Genomic DNA, 21,421 nt, shown 5'->3' with positions numbered 1-21,421 from the left:
CTTTCAAAAGGTTTTGCAAATCAAAAGGCACACATCCTTTTATTAAAAGGGAACATTTCAAGAAACAAGTCTATCAGTTAGAAAGCTGTGACCCTACTCTTTATGTTGATGGGTGTGTCAGTGCTTAGTGAAACAGTTCATGCAGTAGATTTATGGGCAACAAATGAAGTATTTTGTACTGTTCGGATAAATGGAAGACCCACAGAGCTCAAAGATGATACAGGTTCAAAGTGCAATGTTATGTCAGCTGAAACACTTGCTAGAGTATGTGCTGAAGCTTGATTTGGTGTAGAAATTCATACTGAAGGCTCAGTAGTACTTTTGTGCTAGTCTACTGGGAGAAGCTACAACTTATTTTATGTGGTCAAAAGGTATGTGCAGTCATTATCAGGGCTCAGAGACCGTTTGAAAATGGGACTGCTTTCATTTAACAAGGAAGTCCACCATATTAGCTTGGAAGACCACTATTCTAATTTCACCCAGTATATTTTCTCTACCTATGCTGATCTCTTCGAAGACAAACTAGGCAAGCTTCCAATTGTGTACTCCATGAAGTTAGACCCAGTTGTCAGGCTAGCAAAACACAGATGTCAGCCGAGTTGTCAGGCTAGCTCGGAAAGTTCCAGTAACCATGTAGAACAGAGTCAAAGCCGAGCTAGATAAAATGGTGCAACAGGGTGTGATTTGTCCAGCTGATGAACCTACTGAATGGGTATCCTGCATGGTGGTAGCTCATAAGAAAATCTCAGATGATATCAGAATATGTATTGACCCCCAAGATTTGAACAAAGCACTAGAAAGACCTCATCATCCAGTGCATACAGTTGAAGAAGTTACAGCTCTTATGCCAAATGCCACTGTACTTTCTGTCTTGGATGCAGAGAGTTCATTTTGGCAGATTTTGCTTGATCGAAAATCTTCATTGCTAACCACTTTCAGCACTCCGTCTAGAAGGTACATTTTTTGAGAATGCCATTTGGGATAAATTCTGCCAGTGAAATCTTTCAGAGTCCAATGGAGCAAATTTCTTTCTGGGTATCTGTGTGGTGTTATAGTAGATGATATTCTAGTAGGAAGTAATGGTGAAGCTGAACATGACAAACCTCAGGAAAGTTCTGTAAAGAGCTTGTGAAGTGAATATTAGCTCGAATCCTCAGAAATGCAAATTTAGGTTGCGAGAACTCACTTATGTTAGTCATTTATTTACCAGTTCAGGCTTACCAGACCCTTCCAAGCAAACAGCTATTCTTGAGATGCCAGCTCCAGGCAGTGTTCAAGCCTTGCAACCTTTTCTTGGTGTGGTTAACTACCTAGGCAAGTTTATTCTAGATTTGAGCCAGATATTAGCACCACTCAGAGAAGCTGACACATAAAGACATACCCTGGTCATGGTTGGAATGGCACCAGAGAGCATTTTATGTCCTGAAACAGAGAATTGCCAGTCCATAAACACTCCGATACTATGATGTTCACAAACTAGTTACTCTTTCATGTGATGCTTAGACATTTGATCTAGGTACACTCATTCTTCAAGAGGGTCGACCAGTAAGCCTATGCATTCAGAACTCAAACCCAAACTGAAATGCAGTATGCTCAGATAAAGAACTCTTGGCAATTGTTTGCATGTTCGAAGTTCCATGATTTTATTTATGGCAGACCTATCTAGATCGAAACAGACCACCAACCTCTAGTTACTATGTTGAGAAAGCCTATGCATACAGCTCCAGACAGATTGCAACGCATGATGTTGAAATTACAAAAGTATAATTTCAGTCTTTTCTACAAGAAAGGCAGACTTATTTATCTTGCTGGTACTTTATCCAGATCACCCAGAAAAAGCACTGAACAACATGAAAATCAAGTTGCTCATACGATTCTTGATTTTGAACTCCTTTCTTCCACACAGCTCTATGAGCTTAGAAGTCATACAGCCATAGATCCAGTTTTACAGAAGCTCAACCACTTTATCAAACAAGGATGGCAGTCAAAGCAATCTAGTTTTACCTCAAGAAGTGCAACCTTATTTTCCTTACAGAGATTAGATTTTGTCTGACAATAGTATCATTATGAAAGGTCCGAAAGTTATTGTTGCAAAGTCCTTGCAACAAGAGTACATTACTATTTTGCATTGTGGCCACCCAGGAGCAGATTTTACCAAAAGAAGGGCGAGAGGACTAGTATTTTGGCCTTCTGTGTTACAAGATATTGAGAGAGTACTATCATTTTGTTCTGTATATAATAGTACTCAGTCACATCAACAGAAAGAAGCACTTTATCTAAACCAGACTCCTGAACTACCTTGGTCGACAATAGCTACTGACATTTTCAAGTAGAATGGTAAACATTACTTGGTGTTAGTAGACTCTTATTCAAATTGGTTCAAGATTGACCTGCTTCCTAACCTAGCGTCCATTACTGTCATTACTAAAAGATGAAGGGTCATTTTGCAGTCCATGTTAGTCCGCATAAAGTTATGACAATGGTACACAGTTTACAAGCCAACAGTTCAAAATATTTACCTACGAGTAGGACTTTGCTCATGTTATGAGTAGCCCACAGTATCCAGTCAAATGGTTTGGCAGAACGTGCAGTTCAGAGTGCAAAAGAATTACTAGAGAAGTAGAAATAAGACAGTAGCAATGTTTTCTTGAATCTCAGAAATATTCCTCATGATAAACATCTTTGTTCATCTGCTCAGAGACTTCTGTCGTGACAAACCAGAACCACGTTTTACCAATTAGTAGCAAATTGTTGGCTCCATGTGTCAAGAACAGATCAGTGAAAGCCAGTATTCCAAAAGTTCTATTATGATAAGAACAGCAAACAGCTCAATCCATTACATGAAGGAGAAGAGAGTGTGTGCAAACGTACAAAGGTTATGATCAGATTGGAGTCGTGAAGAGTATTTGCTTAGAGCTGAGATTGTACATTGTGGAATCACAAGCCGTAGAGTTTAGGAAAAACTGGAAATATTTGCTGGTGTCCGAGCCTGTACCACAGCATATAGCCTGTGAGAAAGACTCTATATATCTGAGTGTGTTGTCCAGTGTTCAGTTCGGGAAGACTTCCAGTAAATATCCCTGTTCCTGAGATGAATCCCGAAGTTCCTGGTATGAGTGCACCGAAGACCGTCCATGTTGCTAAACCCAGTTCTGATTACTATATTACTAGATCAGGTCGCATTTCCAGACCATGTTACAGATGCATAGCAACTTGGACATGAACATTGTTTGTTTCTAATATCTATATTGCATGTCTTATTCTAATGTCATTTCATTTGAAGGGAGTCTATTTAAGAGGGAGGCTGTAAATCAATTTTTATGTTTGCTTTTAGGAAGCTTTTCAGGGGCTTGGACGTGTATAAATACTGAGCACATGCAAGCCTGACTGCCATTTTGTAGTAAGCTGTTGAGATGTAAGCATGCATGTCTGTATAGTCTGTTAATCAGTTTGTTTATATTTCGTGATGCTGTTATCCATCCTGTGTTGTGTGATAAAGCATATAAACGAACTACCCCGCCTATTCGTCATCTATATTAGAGATGAGCAACGCTAACTATATAGCTAAGGCTACCACAGCAGTGATCAGTATGAACCTGTTTTGTAAGTTTGACTTCCCTTAACATTAGATGTTTGAATGATCTCTACTGCAATAGTCTCTCCCTACCTACACCTCCCCCCCTTGTGTGTTTTGTGCAAGGGTGTAGATACATATTTTTTGTTCTTAGCATTGCCCTTTCAGGGCTCAGCCTTCCTGTTAGTGCTGGATGCGAAGCCCTTCAGAGCTTTCATGCCAAACTTGAGTTTTAGTCAGTTTATCTCTGGCTGTTTGACAGTTTAGGCATGTGGAAGGTGCCCTGAAACTTTGGAAGCTAGCTGGCTGTTGCATCTTTGACAGGATGTAACCCATATAGCTAAGGCTACTGCACCAGTGATCATTCAAACATGTACGGTTCAGCTTATGCAGCTGTACTTTCCTTGACAGCAAAATGACCAAGAGCCAAGTGGGTGTGGCATAACTGAAAACATGTTGAGGTTTTGTTGGCTCTGTACTTAACAGTACCACTAGTGCTTTTGTACAAAGACACACGCACGCACACATCAAACCTCTCTCATTTAGTAATCAAGCTGCTGTTTTTATCTGCCCATTGTCAAGAAGCTCAAATTTTTTTGCCTGCAAGGAAAGTTTAAACAGTCAAAGCCCTTTTTCAGTGGAGTACTACAGAGAAAAGCTCCACATTACTTTTGCACAAGTTGTTGGCATGAGTCAGCAGTAAAAATATAATGCTGAGGCATATATAACCCTCCAGTAGAGCTCTTTTGGGTGTGTACCTTTAACCCCTAGTAGGCGTGGCTTCAGCATTTAAAAATTGAAGTTATCACCTTACATTTTTAACAAATACCCATTGACAGAGGTCATATATCGATACAATTGTGTTTGCTATCATGTATGCTTCAAAACAAAATTTTCCAATACCTTGTATGTAACATGGTTTTGGAATTATTAATGCAAATATGAACAGGCAATATTTGACGCCTAGAGGAGCAGTAGGGTGTAACTGCAGAAACGCCTGGAGACATCACTCGGCTGTAATGAGTTAACAGGGGATCACCAATTTAACTGTACTATGTACAGTATATTAAGATCATGCACATCTATAGAATATTCAGTGTTATTTTAGTGTGTTTATATATATATATATATATATGTGTGTGTTTATATGTATATATATATATATATATATATATATATGTATATATGTGTGTGTATATGTATGTATATATATATATATATATATATATATATATATATATATATACACACACACAAGATATATAGATATATATATATATATATAATATATAAAATAAAAAATGCTGAGACAGTCAGTAGATGAGAAGTACTCATATTTATCCAGTTATTCACTTGAGACTTGTAAACATGAAATAGTGTTGGGACTTCTGTCATGGTGCTGTACTAAATAGTGGCAAAATATAGTTCTTCCTAAGCTGTGCAGTTTAAGTCATTAACTTGACACAATTTGACCCTACACAAGCTTGCTTTATCAGTTAGATTCTGTATGACTGAATGAAAGAGAGAAGAGAAACAGGGAAACAAAACAGGTAAAACAGAAGATGACTATCCAAAAACTGACATTAGAAAAGAAAGTGGCAAGAGAGCAGTGATTATAAGAAAGGTCTGAAGGAGGTTTTGGAAATGTTGGAAATCCAGAGAAATTAATGTTATCTGGAAGAAGTGAGAGTTTTTGATTGATTTTTTCCAACCTCAGTTTATTCATATAGGCCATGAAATATAAACTTTGCTTGTAAATGAGCTTGTGACACTTCAGTGAAATGAGACCCTAGCAGAGATTAGAGAGGGAAGACAAGGACAAGAATGAAATTGAGATCCACGAACATTCTCAAACATATGGAATGGAAGGGCTGTCATTTATCACAGAGCAACTGGATAAATGGACTGATATCGCCATTGAATAAATACTGTGTGATAGAGCACATTGTGTATATGTGGCACAGAGGGCAGCTGTTAAGATTTCCTAGACCTAATGTGATAACGGTCCAGACTTTCCAGTTAAGGAACAGCTTTTGTGTAAATTGTGCCAGAAAGGGAAAGAACTGAAAGTAAGGGCAAATAGAATGTTTGTGGGCCAAAATTACTCTTTGGGAACCAGGGTGAAGATGGATCCATCTTACCCCTCAGAGAAAGTAATGTTAAAGATATTGAATCTGAAGTTTCATTTGTTATACCGTGCTATTTCTAAAGTTTTTTTTTCCGCCAACTGTTAAGACATTTTAGCTCCCTGAAACAGCAATGTCTGAATTTGAAAAAGTATATGCAATTCATCCAGCATGAGGATTCAAGTGTTAGCAGAGAGGAAGTTTTTCTAAAGGACTCTGAATAGTCAAGAAATGAGAGAGGGATGACCAGTTAAGCCCTTTCCAGTGTTTTTGAGCAAAATGCAACAAATGATCTATAACATGGAGAGGCATTTCAGCCAAACATACTAGTCCTGGAGCATAAGAAGTTCTGAGGAAGTAATTAACTTTATTTGGACTAAAGGCTCTAGCTACTAAATGAACATTGAAATGAGCCGGATTTTACATTAAATGCATTGGGGGATTAAAAGGCTTGCAAGATTTGGAAGGGGTACCAACAGATATGCAGGTTAAAGTTAAAAAAAAATAAAAATAAATAACCTGCACAGAGTACCATCACCGGAGAGAAAAATAGCAACTGACAAGTTATAGCATGTTAAACAGAGCTTTATGTTTAACAATGGCTGTGCACTTTACAACTCATCATAAATATGTTAGACTTGTTAGTTCAATATTACTTGAAATCATACCTCCCAACCGTATTGAGTTATTCATTTTTTACTGAGTTTTAGGGTCCAAATAATGGGGTGCCATGATTCCCGAGTGGCATCCCTGCATTTCCGAATTTTTCCCAGCTTTTTTTAATTTTTTTTCGTGCTTCCTGACCTGACGTCATCACATGAGCAATGTCAGCTCCATTGGGGCTACCAACCTGTCAGAATTGAGGTAGCTGGGCTACCAACCTGTCAGAATTGAGGTAGCTGGCTTTGAATTGCCCAGCACTTGTGAGCAGGAACTCAAGTCTGCAGAGCGGTGAACATTTTGTGAGCAGGAAGTGGCTACACTATATTTTGCCTGCACTCAAGAAATAATGTTTACTGTCTCTGGGCGTCTGGCTGCACTTGCAGGAAGTCCTGGGTACTGCGGAGTGGTGAACGGAAGGATTCTGCAGAACGGTAGGATCTGGCTGCACTTGCACTATTTTAGGTAGGATTCTGTTCTGGCTGTACTTGCATATTTCAGGTAGCTGTGCTCAATGAAAACACATCTATTCCCAATCCACCAACAAACAGCAACTGTATAGTAGAGGATAGTGCAGCCTCCAGTCTGAGCCCATCTTAAAGTTTTTCCAGCTGTCAGCGGATCGGGAGTCAATGTGGTTTTGTCCATTATTTCTGGGTTAATAAAGTATTTGACTCAATTTATTTATATACATAGAGGTGTGTGTGCGTGCTTGTGTGTGCGCGTGGTGGTCTGTTTTTTGTTTTACTTTTTTTTTTTTCATGTTATTAGGCTGTGCACGTAAGTGTGAAGGCATCAACATGTACATCTCCCACACACGCAGTGCATTAAAAGGGTGTCCCAAGATCTGAAAGATGGTATGATCTAACAGCCCGTAAAGGCAGTTCATAGATGCAGGGCCATTTTTATGAGATTAAGCAATTTTTTTTTTCTTTTTATAATGACATTATATAATAGCAGTAAATCACTCCTGTGTGTGGGTAATATTGGTTTGTTTGATCATTTGGACTTTCCCCTTGTAGGCAGACCATGCTGGTAAAGTATCTGTTCTGCAAGCTGTCATAATGGCTGCACTTTGCACTCGAGAAGTAATGCAGTGAAATGTTTCACATGTTTTATTTATTCTGTTTCTGGCTGTAAACAGTTTCTATTATGTTATGTTGTATTCTGCATCTGCACTATCATTTAACAGTCTGGCTGTACTTACGGCAGCGTAGTGAATGGACTATTATGTTTCATATGAATGGAAGGGTGTGTTTGTGTGTGTGTGTGTGTGTGAGAAAATTCCTCACTTTTAATACACCTGATAGCTAGAGGTACTCAGGATCAAACCCTGTACCTTGGGTATTGGGTAAGAAGAGCCTAAAGTCCCTAGCCACCACTTGTGAATGCATGCCTCGTACTTTTGATCTGTTCTCATAAAATCTGTGGTTTTCAGGATTTTTGTGGCAATGGCAGGCATTTGAATTTCAGACTTCATATTCTTCAGAAAATAAATGGTAACACAAAACCTGTTCTAGCAATTTTCTAAGTTTATAAGATCAGTATTTGGAATTTGTCCCTGTTTTGAGGCTGTATTTCCCCCATTATTGGCTTTGTCCAGTTTTTTGTGCTAAGGGGTTGACAGCTATGAGAAGTGAGAACTGAATTCACTAAATGATAGCCATTTAAGTTTCAGTCTTCCTATCTTTCAGGAAACTGCTGATTTAGCAATGGCATAGTAGTATGTTGCTCTGACTGTAGTACACAGGGTCCTGGGTTCAAGACTTGGCAGTGAAATGCATGGGAGTAACACAGCACTTTATTCTAGCAACTTTCTAAAATTATACAAGCAATGTTTAAAATGTGTCCCTGGAGTTTGGCTTTTTGCCCCCCCCCCCCCAAAAAAAAAAACTGAAATTGGAAATAAGTGCGAGAAGCTGTACAAGATGCCTGTGGCTTACACTACTGTCATTCTGTTTTTATTTATATATTGTGTGGGTGTGGAAGTAGACTTTTATGATGGAAATGTTCTGAATTGGGTAGTTTTGTCATTATTGGTTTGTGCATTTTTTTCAGTACCTACTAGAAAAATGTTCAAACAATAAATTTAAAATGTGCTCCAACAAGTGTGCTGTATTATACAAGGAATGTAATTTAATAAAGTCAGGAAGGTGCATCAAAGAACACATGTATGTTTCTTGTTTTGTGTGCAAGGGGCCAGTGATTTGAAAACAGACCAAAGGTAATCTTTATCCAGCACTGGCCAGATGCATTTTCTTTGGATGTAGTGTGGGTTAAAGGTTTCAGTGCTGTTTCAATGAATGTGAGTTTCAAGGGCAGAGAAGTTGTAATGACAAGTCTATTTTCATTGTGAGACAGTAATGCATTGTTTAGCAGATGTCTATTCGTGTTTGTGCATTCTGCTATAAAATGTAAAAATAAAATCCAAATAATCATTGTAGAAGTAAAGTAATATGCACACAGTGTTTATGGTAAATGGGGTGAAATAGCCAGATAATAGGACATTGGAATGGTACCATATTTTAGTTCTGTCCTTTAGTTTGCATTTGAAAGTTGGTATCCCACAGTTCCACTGGAGTGGGCGGGGTTATGCAGTTATGTATGCAAATGTTATGTTAATCAGCATACAGATTTGTACCTATTTTTCATGGGCCTTGTCCAGATTTTTTATGTTTCCAGGTTGAGAGGTATGCTTGAAATTTAAATGTGAATTAATAGACAACTATTAAATGGAAAGTCTTGGGCAAATAGTAAGCTGGTCAGAGATTTTGCTCAGAATTCAAACACTTGCTTTTATTACTAATATGGGATAGCAAACATGTACACTGGTACATACCAGGGGTGGATCGTACATGACAGGCAAGTAGCAAAACAGAAATCTGGATAGGAGTGCAGGGGAAGGGGTTGAGGAGTTTAAACTGCAGGAAGAGTGGAATTCGATCACTCTATCAAGAGTCGGAGGTGGTCAAATGGTAGAAATAAACTTGAAGGAGTTAAGATCAAAGGATGTTATCATTTGAAAATTCTTATTAGGAGATCCCTTGACTAAGGAGCGTTTGTAAAGTGTAAGTAGCTCCATAAAGAATGTGCGATAGGTGAGGAAGGGAATTAATTTTATAGACTAGAAACATCATGCTGCTGTTTGCACAGTGAGGGAGTAGAGATGAGGGAAAGCCATTGATGGTGTGATGTACTAGATTGGTGGTTAGCAGAATAACATGTACTGCATTAACAGCCATGTGAGCCCTGCCCCCTACAACACTGTGCCTTCTTTTTTCTTTCTGTTCAGAGATATGGTATGAGCTGTCATGGAGGGTGGCAGAGGAATGAAACTGAGAACCCAAAACAAGGAAAGCTATATGGGGAGGACACAGTGGAGGGTGCTAAAAAAGGGGCTGCTCCCATCAATTTATATAGTAATGTTTTTAATTAAGTGAGAAGGGAATGGTGAGGTTAAAGAAACAGAATGAGGTTAAGCTAGGGAGGGGACTGAGAAATCATTAATGAGATCTCTGAGAAGCTGACCACCAGTTGAGCAAAATCTTGGCGAAACAGAAGGAAAGTAGATAAGCAGAGGAATACGAGTGGTAATTGTAGTTAGATTTCCAGTTACCTGTTTGGTTAATGTTTATTATATGAATTTGACACAAATGGAAAGAGGCGAGTAGATAGTCTGGAACTAAGGAAATGTACAAGAGTAATGTGGAGAGCAGTTCCTCACAGCTCAGAAGAGGAAGTGGTTTTGACTTGGAATGCTAATGGCCTTGTAAATGATGCGAAAACACAAGTACTGGAATTTACAAGACAGGTAGAGATAGCTGTAGTGGTACTATGGTGATTCATTTAAGTAGATTACAATATAAGTACTTGTGCAGAAGGGGATTTAGAGGAAGGCATCACACAGTAATGCTAACAAGTTGAAGCGGGCCTGTAATTATTAGAAGAGGAACTGCTTTTATTGTAGAAGACCAAAAAGCAGTGGTCAGGGAAGATATGTACTGGTACAGGGGAATTGGATGGGTAGAGGGTTGACAATGGACAATATTTATTTAACCCCCCCCCCCCCCAGAAATGGGAAAAAAAAATTCTTAGAAATAGTATTTCAGCAAGAAAAAATAGCCGGGGACTGGAATGCGAGTACATCCAGAGAAGATGTTAGTGGAGGGCTTAGAGCCAGGAGATTGATAGCAGAGGGAGGAATATTGAGAAATATCTTAAAACATATGGAATGGGAGATGTGGAGGAGTTTAAGCAGTCAGGAGGGACTTTACTTACTATTCAGCCCAATGTGGTAAATGTTGCAGGCTAGACGAGATTTATAGAGCATGAATATATTTCTAAAAGACATGACCACAAATCCAAAGATGATATCAGATCATACCCTCCCCTTAAGCTAGTTCTTACAGTCCCAGATATGGATTTAGGGGAATGATACTGGAAATTCTCAAGGGGGGGGGGGGTTGAGTAGTAAGCAAATGGAGTGAACAAAACAGAGGGTGATTAATAAGATAAGGCAAAAGCCAGAGCATAAAAATAGAGAGGTCCAAGAATGGGAATGTATAAAGGAATGGGGAGAGAAACTATGGGATGAGGAACGAGATGAGAAATCAAAAGAAAGAGAGAAATTGGAGCATCAGATTTGCTTAGAATGAATACAGTGTAGTATTGGAAACTTAAAAGTAAAGAAGCCGAGCTGAGTCAATTGAAAAAAACCTAATGAACTCTTAAGAGGTACTAGTAGGGAAGCAAACTATTCTTAAAGCTCTCTATTTTGAGAATACCCCAGAGTTGCACAAGATTTTATTGGCCAGATTAGGACAAGTAGTAGAGAGGAACGCGAGCAAAATTAGGGACATCAACACAGGTCTTTATATACAAGAATCCTAGTGAAATAGCAGAGGCCTTTAGAGGATGTTTTAAGAGGTTTGAGTGTAGACTGACTGCAAAGATTGAGAGAGTTTCTAGAAGGGGTACAGAATAACTGAAGAGGACATAGCTTGATGAAACCCATAACAACACAGAAATAGAGAATTAAGTGGCAATGGTTAAATCCTTGGCACTAGATGGATTTCCACTGGAATTATGGAAAGAGTGTAAAAAGTTACCCCCCCCCCCCATATGGAGCGAGTTGTTTAACAAGGTTCTGTGGTAGTATGAAATTCCATGTTCATGAAAGAAGGTTGTAATTTTAATAATAAAAGAAGGTAGAAGAAGTTCATCTTGGCTCATACCACTCAATCTTCATATTGAATCATGATTATAAAATATTTACAGTAATTGTACACAGACTTGCCCAGATTCTTCCAAGAATCATTAAAATGGACCAGTGTAGTGCTAGGAATGTATTACATTTATGCTACACTGTTTGCTTTGAAATGTAAATGGGTGACAAGGTTGGACTGTGTTTGGGTTAGGGTAGGTGTGACATTGTATGGGACTGATTTACAGTACAGATGGAGAACCTAATGCTTCGTTTGACTTTGTCAGGGCAGTGGTTAGGAGATCAGGTGTCAGTATGTGTTGCTTCAGTATTAAAAAGTAGAACCAGAGAGCTGGAGATAACCACCACCTATCCCACTGGCTCAGCCACAGTAAGAAGTAGTCACCATAGAATTTTAGACCTTTTAAGCTACGTAGTGATACAGTTACCAGCATCCTCCAAGTACGGGAATCATGAGTCACCCATTTTATTGCTGAGATTTCTGGCATTTAGCAAAGCCGCTTTCATATTTTATATATATTTTTTTTTTTTTTTTTTTTTTTTTATACACATTGTGTATCTTTCACCTTTTTAGTTTTGGTACTTAAAAAAAAAATTTGTATTCAGTAGTTGTACTTCCTAAGTAGAGTGGTGATGCTGATTGGGAGCTTGATTAAAATTTCACAAGGAATAATGTTTCAGAAGCTACACTGGTAAATTAGAATTCTTTATTTTCTAATACTTTTGTCTTTTAACTTTTTAGGGTCGTTCATCTTTGACTCATGAGAAAATGTTTTTTGCTCAAGAACATCCTGAAATGAAGAAGTTGGAAGATGCTGTTTGTGATATCAAGCCATCTGCAATTATAGGTAGCGGTATCATTTGGTTCTTTGAGGGTATTGTCACATAATTTATACTCTCAGCATAACAATGGGACAGATATTTTGTCTTCGGGTTTAGCATTGTTATTATGATTATTGTTATTCTTATATTGTTGAATTAAGCTCAATCCCTGGAACTAATTTGACATTCCCTTTCCAAACATTATTTCTTTGTGTGTTTATAAACTGTTCTAATTTTTTCTTGCTTTAGAAACACAATTTTATTAGCTTTTTTTCCAAGTCAATTCTTGCCTTCCATTGGAAGACTTTGATGTGCATCATTGCTGACCTCAGAACTGCTAAACGCAACTCTGGTAGAGGCACTTATTGCAGGTGTCTTTGTAGAGTTCTTTAAATAATTCATACAGACTACAAGAATTAGCAATTTATTTTGGTCAAACTAGTAATACCCATAACTCTTCTTAATCTGTGTTTTTAGTGTCAGGCTTTTAACAGGATAGCAGAAAGATCTTATTTAGTATCAACAGAATTTTTTTAATGAAACTGATGTCCAAAAAAGTCTGTCCTGTAGTGGTTGGATGACTAAACTGATAAAGTAAGCAAACCTAAGATCGAAAGAGGAATCACTTGGGCAAGAAGTAGTGGAAAATCTATGGAAGTAAACCATTGTAAAATCATGTTTTGAAGTAGATTGAGGTTAGTAAGCAAATAAAGTATTTGTTGAGGAGTCAGTGGCATTTAATTGAATGTAGTGCAGTTGTGAAGCAGTGGACATTTGGGCGAAAATTCTGAAGGGTTCATTGTTGCCACCTGTCTGCAGGTGTGTCTGTGGGTCGAGTGACTTTGGTAGTTTTGCAGTTAGTCTCTTGGATGATATTTCTAGTGAACGTTACCTCCACCTGCAGACTCTAGTGAGGTATAAGACTGCCTTATTTGATGTTTCACAAGGAATTGGTAACCCTCGGGACTAATGTAGTTTTGCTATCAAAAGTGTATTTAGATCTCAGTGCAACAATCCAGTCACCTCCCCATTTTCTGCCCTAAGTGGAGAGAAAGGTTTCATCATGTTCATGAAGTGCATTGCAAGCTCAGAGTTTACCTAAAGACAGTGTAGAAGTTCAGGAGAGCAGAATGTGCCCATTGTGGAAATTATGTATCACCCATTTGATCGTCATATCACATCTTTATTGAACAGCAGTGTTTGAGCAGTGATTCCCAAAGTCTGACCTCCATACACACAGTTGCCTCAGGATTTGGCCCTCAAGTTTGTCTAGATTCTGCCTGCATAGCAGAGTACTGTAATATGTTCCTGCTTTGGGTTTTGACAAGATGCTACCAACTAAATTAAGACATGGCAAGTACTCGCAGTATCAATTGAACTTTTAGAGGGCCATGTACTCTGAGTACTTATTCTTCAACCATCCCACTGGTTTTGGTTGCCTTCATCTTCATTTGCAAAGGGATAATCCCTTATGAATGGCAGGTTTGTTTTTATGGTCTTTGTCTGTTTTGCAGCTGTACTTTTTTGCATTCCATGGAGTTGAATTGACAAGCATGATGCTGTTATAGACTAGAAGTAATACCAATGTGCGCAGGGGATGAGGCATGGGGCCACTCCAGTGAGTATGGGAGTTGAAAGAAGAAATCTGCTGAGATTAGAATTCTGAAAAAAAAGATCCTAGTTATTTACTACCCAGAGGGGGCCTCTTGATCAGTTAATGAGTGCTGACATATGTTTGTGAGAGATGCCATCTTAACTCATTAATACTGACCTTGTTGATGGTGCTGTGGTTTTAATCACAGCACTGTAGCACTAGCTGTGTGGTTAGCCTTTTCTGTTTGAAGCTGATAGTGCTTGAAAGGCAGACCACACACACCACTTTTTTCACATCTTCAGGTTAGTGAACCAGACACTAGAAAATCTGTCCGATCTTAAGTCTGGTATAAGGAAGACTGTGTAAAACACCATTACTATAGTAGCATCCTAATGACTTAATGACTTAATGAATGCAAACTCGTCTCAGTAAGTATCAATTTTTTTTTTAATAAGAAATATGGCTTTGGATGTAATGTGGAGGAGTCAACTAATTCCCTTCCTCCCATCCAAAGATATGCATCTGGAGCGTTTCTCCCTGGGCCTCCACTGAAAATAGATAGACTATGTCCTAGTCGGACTTTCCCAGTCAGCAGATGTTAAATAAATACAATAAATAACCATAGTCCACATGATACAGCTTAGGAAAAGGGGGAGTAACACCATACCAGTCATCACAATTTTAGTACTACTAGTAATGAATACTAATTGTGTGCAGTGTGTGAGCTTGATAACTCTTTAAATTTCCCACCATGGCTTCTATAATGGGCTTCCATTTTGTTCAGTATAATTTTGGCTGTGCTGATGCCATGGCTACAGCATCAAAGAAAGAAGTATGTTTACACTATGAGTGGCTCAGACTATCCATTAAGTATGAGTATAGGCAGTCCTTTCTTGATGCCTTGTACTTGTATTATTCCTGTCGGGTTTAGTTTAAGACTAGCAGACAGGTAGCTGGTATTGACCATAAGTGGAGTATTTATGACACCAATTTCTTTTAAGTAATTGCAGGTTATCACAGTTCTTTAGGAAGAACCCCCCAATAGAATGAGAAGGGACCCCAAGCATCACATAGTTTTGCCATCCCAAATAATGCCTGCCAAGACTCTGAGGAAGGACTCTACTCTGGTCCAGTGGTTTTAAGGCCAAGTTTCATGTAGGGACCATCTATGTAAGCCAGTTTTCAAGTTTGCCATAGCTTGGAGAGCTATTAGCCATCTAAAATTTGATGAAACAGATGCAATCACTGATGCCAGATTACATAATGAGACAGAAGTCCTTTTGAGTTGGACATTGTTGTGAATGGCCACATCTTCTAGCTGTTAGACTTTCCTCAGAAAAGCCCTTCACTGCAGGACACAGTGTCTCCACAGAACTCTTCTAAATGCCCAGAGCCTCTCTCCAAAGATGCAATAGAATATTTCCCTTTTTTCCAGAAAGGCCAAAGGTTCTACTTGCTCAAAAAGGAGCAGAATGTCATCAGTGGGTGCATTTGGTTCATCCATTTCTAGGTGGTGATGTTTCAGAGGTCATCATCTGCTGTCACATAATTATTGAACATTTTTGCCAGACATAAATGCATGGCATTTCACACACCAATATTTAGGATCTACACAGGGGCTTCCTGTGTACAATCCAGGAAGGCATCATTTCCAGTACTGAATGTTGCCATTTGATCTCTGTGCTTTATCCTGTGTTTTTATCTAAGTAAACACAATTGTGTAAGATACTTGCATAAAAGCAGATTTTTAAATAGAGGCCACTGCATCATTTTGGGTTTGCTGTTTATACACTTTTATTTTATTGATGTATGTTTAAATCTGTTGCTGTATATCCACCTTGTGTTCTATGCCCTTTTTTCCTGACTGAAACTTTCGTCAGCTTAACCATTACACTGAGGACCAGTGCTGGTCATTTCCCAAAGTTCTATGTAATCTTTTTTTGATGAATTAGGCAATGTTATTTAGCTAGCTTTCATCTGTTCTTTGAGCCCTTTGTATAATCAATAATGTAATAGACCAAATGATTTGAGACTTTTCAGTGCGTCGTCTTAAAGGTGTGCATGGTTAAGCATTTTATGGTCCTTGTTATCGTTTGCCTAGTATTGTACCCATGTTCCTATTCCAAGAGTAACTGGAAAACTTTCTAAATAAAATGGGATAGAGAAGGAAGGTAGCTTTACTAGTGACCTCTTTTCAATAAACCCAAATTTAAACACACTTCAGCCATGTTTTCTGCCTTTTTTGTTAACCTTAAAGGCATATTGATGAACTGCTAGTTCCTTGATTTACAAGCTGCATTTTGTGCTCTGTTACTAAAGGTCTTGGTTATTCTAGCAGATGGTGTGGTGGTGTGCCTCATCCTCTCCCCATATATGTGCTGGCTCATACAGATTTACTTTGGGTCAGTCTAACTACTGTTAGTATAGTTCAACCTCGTTAACTTTGCTTCTTTTGACTTTGGATAGTATAATTTCTAATATAAAATTACAGCCCATTAAGGTTTTACTCCTACTCTGTACTGTTGAAATTCTGCACTTGTAAACATTGTTTTCAGTAATGTGATAAATCAGATGATTATCTACATTTTAGATATTAGATTCCACTACTGTGGTGGTTTGGTGGCTATTCTTTAGGTATACTCTGGGTTAAATTACAGCCTTAGCTAGACAGTGGGCTGCCTTACTGTGTACTCATTCTAATTCCCTACCCCCCATACACATGCTGGGTCACTCGGCTATCCTTCAGATTAATATATTTCAACCTCTGCTTACTTTGATGCTATGGACTCTAAATATTTTACTTCTTGGTATAAAAGTAGAACTTTCACTCAGTGTAAAACGTTACACTGAAACAAATTCTCTTTAGAGCAGTGATAAATTTCTAACCAGATCTGGTTACCATAACTGAGTTCTTTCACATTCCCCATTCCCATGCACTTGCAAATTCATGCAGCTTTGCTTTAGCTTACAGTGACCGTCACTTTTGAGCTGCAGAATGTTAAATATTGTACCTTCTGGCACAAGACCGACACTTTTCAATGCTTTTCAAGGACTAAATTAACCATGCTGAAAGTCTACTTTTATAAACTTCTATTTTAAGTGAAGTGATAATTTTCAAACCAGATTAAAGTGCATAAGTTTTCATCACTGTAATGTTTTGCTGTTTACTTTAGAGATATAGTCCTGGTTAAAATTACAGCTTCAAATAGATAGCTGGCTTCCTTATTTTAGTTCTTGGGTTATGTGCTAATAGAGTTGCTTACAATTTACCATTATAGTTTGCAAGTTGTCTGTACTTATTATTTTTCATTCCCCCAGTGTGTTGCATATTGCATTTCAGTCTGCTGGTTTATATTTTTGACAGACTTTAAAATCTCATTTTGCCAGTCTTCCATGTATACTCTTAGAGGGGAAATGTCATTTCCATTTCTGTAAATGGGCTGACTATAATATTAGTGATTTGTTAACTCAATCTTTCCTTTTGTAATCTCATCCTCATATTTTTTTTCAATATAGTAATGTTTTTTAAATTTTCCACACTTACACTGTGTGAATAAATTTGTGGATATTCTATTTTTTTTCCCATAAGGGTTGGCATTTTCTTATAGTTTTATAAGAGTATCAGTAATTGTTTCTACTATTGGAGGGCTTTTGCTATTATTTTTTTTACATTTTCTGTGAATGTCAGGGCCACTTTTAATCAGTTTAAGTAGTACACAGCACTTCCCTGAACCGAAAGTGAGAATTTAGAACTGGGTAGAGAGTAAGTGGCACAGCAGATAGTTACCTCACAGAAAGAGGTTCTCCAGTTCAGTTCTCAGCTGGGGTGCCTTGTGAGTGTGTGCGTGGTATGGAAGAACTATAGCAGCAGGGCTAGCCTTACCCGCTGGTGAAACCTTGGCTCTAGATGATTATCACTATTGAAGTGACACCCCAACCCCATGTGCAAAAATGTGAAAAGGGGTTGTGGATGGATAGTGAGTCTTACAGCTCGGAAGTGCTACAAGACAGTGACTGAACAGCATGGAAAGAAGGTAGTGCAATCAAGTGCATAATGACATGCAAATGAAATGCAGTCTTATGCATAATCAGCTGCAGAGAAGTTCTGAATCTTGATGTATTGTTGTCTGGTGTGAAGTCAGGCAGCTGCATTTGAGTATAAAGGCAAAAGCAAGGTGCAACTTGAGCTGCATCTGGTGATGTTGCTGTGAGAAGCAGTGTTAACACAGCAGTATTTATACATCCATGCCATTGCTGGACACCCGCAACCACTTCATAACTGTAGGCAGCATGGCAAAAGCAGTATATACACTGGGTACCATTGCAGGCTTTGGATCGGCAGGACCTTTTCCATCTTGTGGATTGAGACCTTATATGGGCAATGGCTGACCTGTATGCTTCACATTCTGGATTACCAGCCTAGTTGCAGGGACCATCCAGAGACAAACCAGGAACACAATGGGTTATTTCACCGGCGTCAACCTGTAGAATACTCAAGATATTCCTTGATAAATTGCCGACACACGTGCATGAGTGTACCTATTTCCCAAACATGGCAGGGGAAGACGGCCATAGTCATGCACAGCTTGTATGACATTGTCTCTCTGATGGGTTGGGAACCATAAATTGCACACATGTGGGAGTAGTTTCTACTGATGGTCAACATACAGCTGTACATCAAGAGGAAAGGCTACAATTCCATCAGCTAACTGACATAGTGCAATGCTTATAAATAATTTGTCTGCACCACACCTTATCAGTGCATAGGGCTCAGTGTAGTGAGTTCCTCTGGCATGCCTCTCTAGCACTTATTTGTCCAATTTTGAAAGGGAGGTGTCAGCTTTGGGTAGAATGATGAGGACTGGTCTTAGAGATGGACTTTTCCAGTCTGTCTGTTTCTGAAGGGAAGATGACCCTCCTCTCTTCCTTCTGGGTGTAGCAAGTCAGGAGGAGAGCCTGTGGTGTGGTCATATCCTTTCTGGGGTTCTCGTTACTTCGCTTACTTCTCATCCAATATTTGTTCTGGCACAATAGTTTGCCCTCAGATCCTTTGGGTGGCATAATTGCACTGCTATGTGGATTGGGAATCTTCTCTGAGCATAGTCAGGGGTGTCTTGTTTGCAAGTGTGACTGCTGTCTCCTTTACAGTACCTAATTGGGTGGTTAGTTTCTACCCTGTCTCATCTGCCTTCTGGCTGGGCTCTAAAGGAGGAGCTGAAATCTACTGGAAGCCTTCTGTTCAGGTTCAAGTTTGGGTGACTGCATGTAGATAGTATGCATCACCTTTTACTACTATGGCCTTTCCTCTCATATGCATCATACAAAGTGACACATGCTGCTGGATCTAAATTCCAGTGCTGGAACCAAGGCAGTCATGTCCTGTGTGTCTTGCAGATCACAGGATTGAAGACCAGTTCCAGCTTTTTAAGCATCCTTTCCCCTAGCTATCTGTTTTTGGGTTTCTGGACCTGGGAATAAGTGAGTTTATCCAATTTCCCTTCCTTATGGCTGTGCCTCTTATCAGTGTTTGATGTTCAAGGGTTGACATTCTCCTCTGTACCTGACAGCTTATTCTCATTCTTCCTAGGGAGGTAGTGTCAATCCCTGAATAGGTTGGGATCTCTGAGAAATGGAGTCCACTCACTCTGAGTAGTGTGAGCGTCTGGTGGGATACTTCAGAAAGTTTTCTGGCCTGGTTGGTCCCAGTAGAAGTTCATGTACCAGTGTCGTAGGAGTAGCTTTTTACAATCACTTGTGCTACTTGGCAGAGAAGGCAAGCAGAGTTAGAGTTCCACTTAGTGGTGATGGCTGTAGTCTAGACCACTCCTGTTTATGCATAGCTGCCACAGTGCTTGCTTGGTCTTACCTTCTCAGTCTTGCTTACTGTGGTGCTTTGGCTTCATAATGCTCCCTTCTAAGAAACCTGATGCTCTTCAACTACATAGCTGAGCCTTCTAGTTAGGTCATCCCTAACTTTATCTTGGTGGTCCTGGTATGCTACTTTGGCTCTTACCTCACTGAGTGTTGAGTTTGGTATTCAAATCTTTCATGGGGGGGGCATCAAGAAAGAGAATCCACAGTGATAGAAATAACAAGTGTTTTTACTATATCAGTTGATATGATACTCTGATGGGTTTGGTATACCCTGCTGCCTTCCTCTTGGGGATGGGCAGTTTTTCTAGATGGCCATTACCAGTGGATTTCTGTGTAAACTGGGAAAATAGGTGTCTTTATATTAGTTGCTAGCAATGATATGTCAGATTGTCACAGTTCTTAATTTTTTGATGGGTGCTTGCTTGTGACAAGAGGGTAAACTGGCAAGTATGGTGGACAATGGTCACTTATGTAACCTGTACCTGGTGTCTTAATAAATTCTTGATTCAGAAACTTCCAGAAAAGATGGCAAGTACTGATTGAAGGTGAGGATACTCCCAAGCATAAGATCCACAAGAGGATCCTCTTCCTAGATCAGCTGATGCAGTAAGATTGTATCTGTTATTTCAAGTGGCAATTATCTTGCATGAAAAGGCACGTCAGATCTGTTAGCTTTGAAGTGTAGGAAAGCCTACACATTCTTTCCTAATAATAGACTGTGCATGAAAGTTATTTTTCATTTATTCATGTTAACTGGGTAAGTGACTCTCTCATCATGATCTGTTTTCACCCATGATCTGAACCACAAAGACAAAGGTAATTTTGGCTATTCTGAGCTGTCCAGATATATCAGTCAGCCAGCATGATTTTTGGAGATGGGAAGAAACTGGAGTATCAGAAAAAAAACAGACTGTGGAAGAGCATGCAAACTTCACAGTGGCTTTCTTAGGTCAAGCTTCCATCCCAGACACACAAGCTGTGTACGGAGACCTTACTACTGAGTCAGCATGCTGACAAATACAACACATTGCATGAAGGCCGTCTCAAAGCATATTTCATTAAAACCGCCACCAACTCTAGTGCATACTTCAATACTTGTTTCACCCAAGCAACGTATCTGATAAAGGCCAACTTCTACTGCATGAATGTTGCTTGAAATTCATCTTATATGTTTGGTCTTACTGCATAAATTACTCTGCAAAGGTTGGAGCGTTCAGTGACTTGAGGTCCTTGGCGTAATGCTCTGTCCAGGAGTGGAGCAGCCTTTAGTTGCATCATTTTTGTAGAGAATTATGATATGAAAGAACCAACATCCAGATTTTTGCATTTTGTGATCTGCTTCTTTTCGCAATAAATTAGTTTAGCTATCAATACCTCTGCCTCACGACTCCACTGGTTCCGCCTTTATGCTTTTCTTTCCCCCCACCTCTCAAAAGCATGCTGATTAGTTTGGACGCTATGAACCCCCCTTATTTCCATTTTTGCACATGGGTCAGGGTGACACTTCAGAAGTGACAGAGAGTGGGGCCCTGCATGACTAGCACTCT

The 21,421-nt window shown here is 39.1% G+C and overlaps 1 protein-coding gene across 4 annotated transcripts in view; it reads left to right on the top strand.

The window, feature by feature from the left end:
* Window positions 1-21,421, top strand: part of ME1 (malic enzyme 1) — a 1,705,192-nt gene that overhangs the window by 1,534,438 nt on the left and 149,333 nt on the right. For all 4 annotated transcript variants that reach the window (XM_044065993.1, XM_044065985.1, XM_044065999.1 and 1 more), the window contains one exon: window positions 12,327-12,432. In XM_044065993.1, the coding sequence (XP_043921928.1) occupies window positions 12,327-12,432 (106 nt within the window). The remainder of the gene's footprint in view (window positions 1-12,326; window positions 12,433-21,421) is intronic.

This window comes from Protopterus annectens, chromosome 1.part0 (assembly GCF_019279795.1).
Source record: "Protopterus annectens isolate FY-2018-M chromosome 1.part0, PAN1.0, whole genome shotgun sequence".
Taxonomy (NCBI): Eukaryota; Metazoa; Chordata; order Ceratodontiformes; family Protopteridae; genus Protopterus; species Protopterus annectens.
Note: the sequence above shows the minus strand (reverse complement) of the source record. Positions and strands in the feature narration are given on the sequence as shown.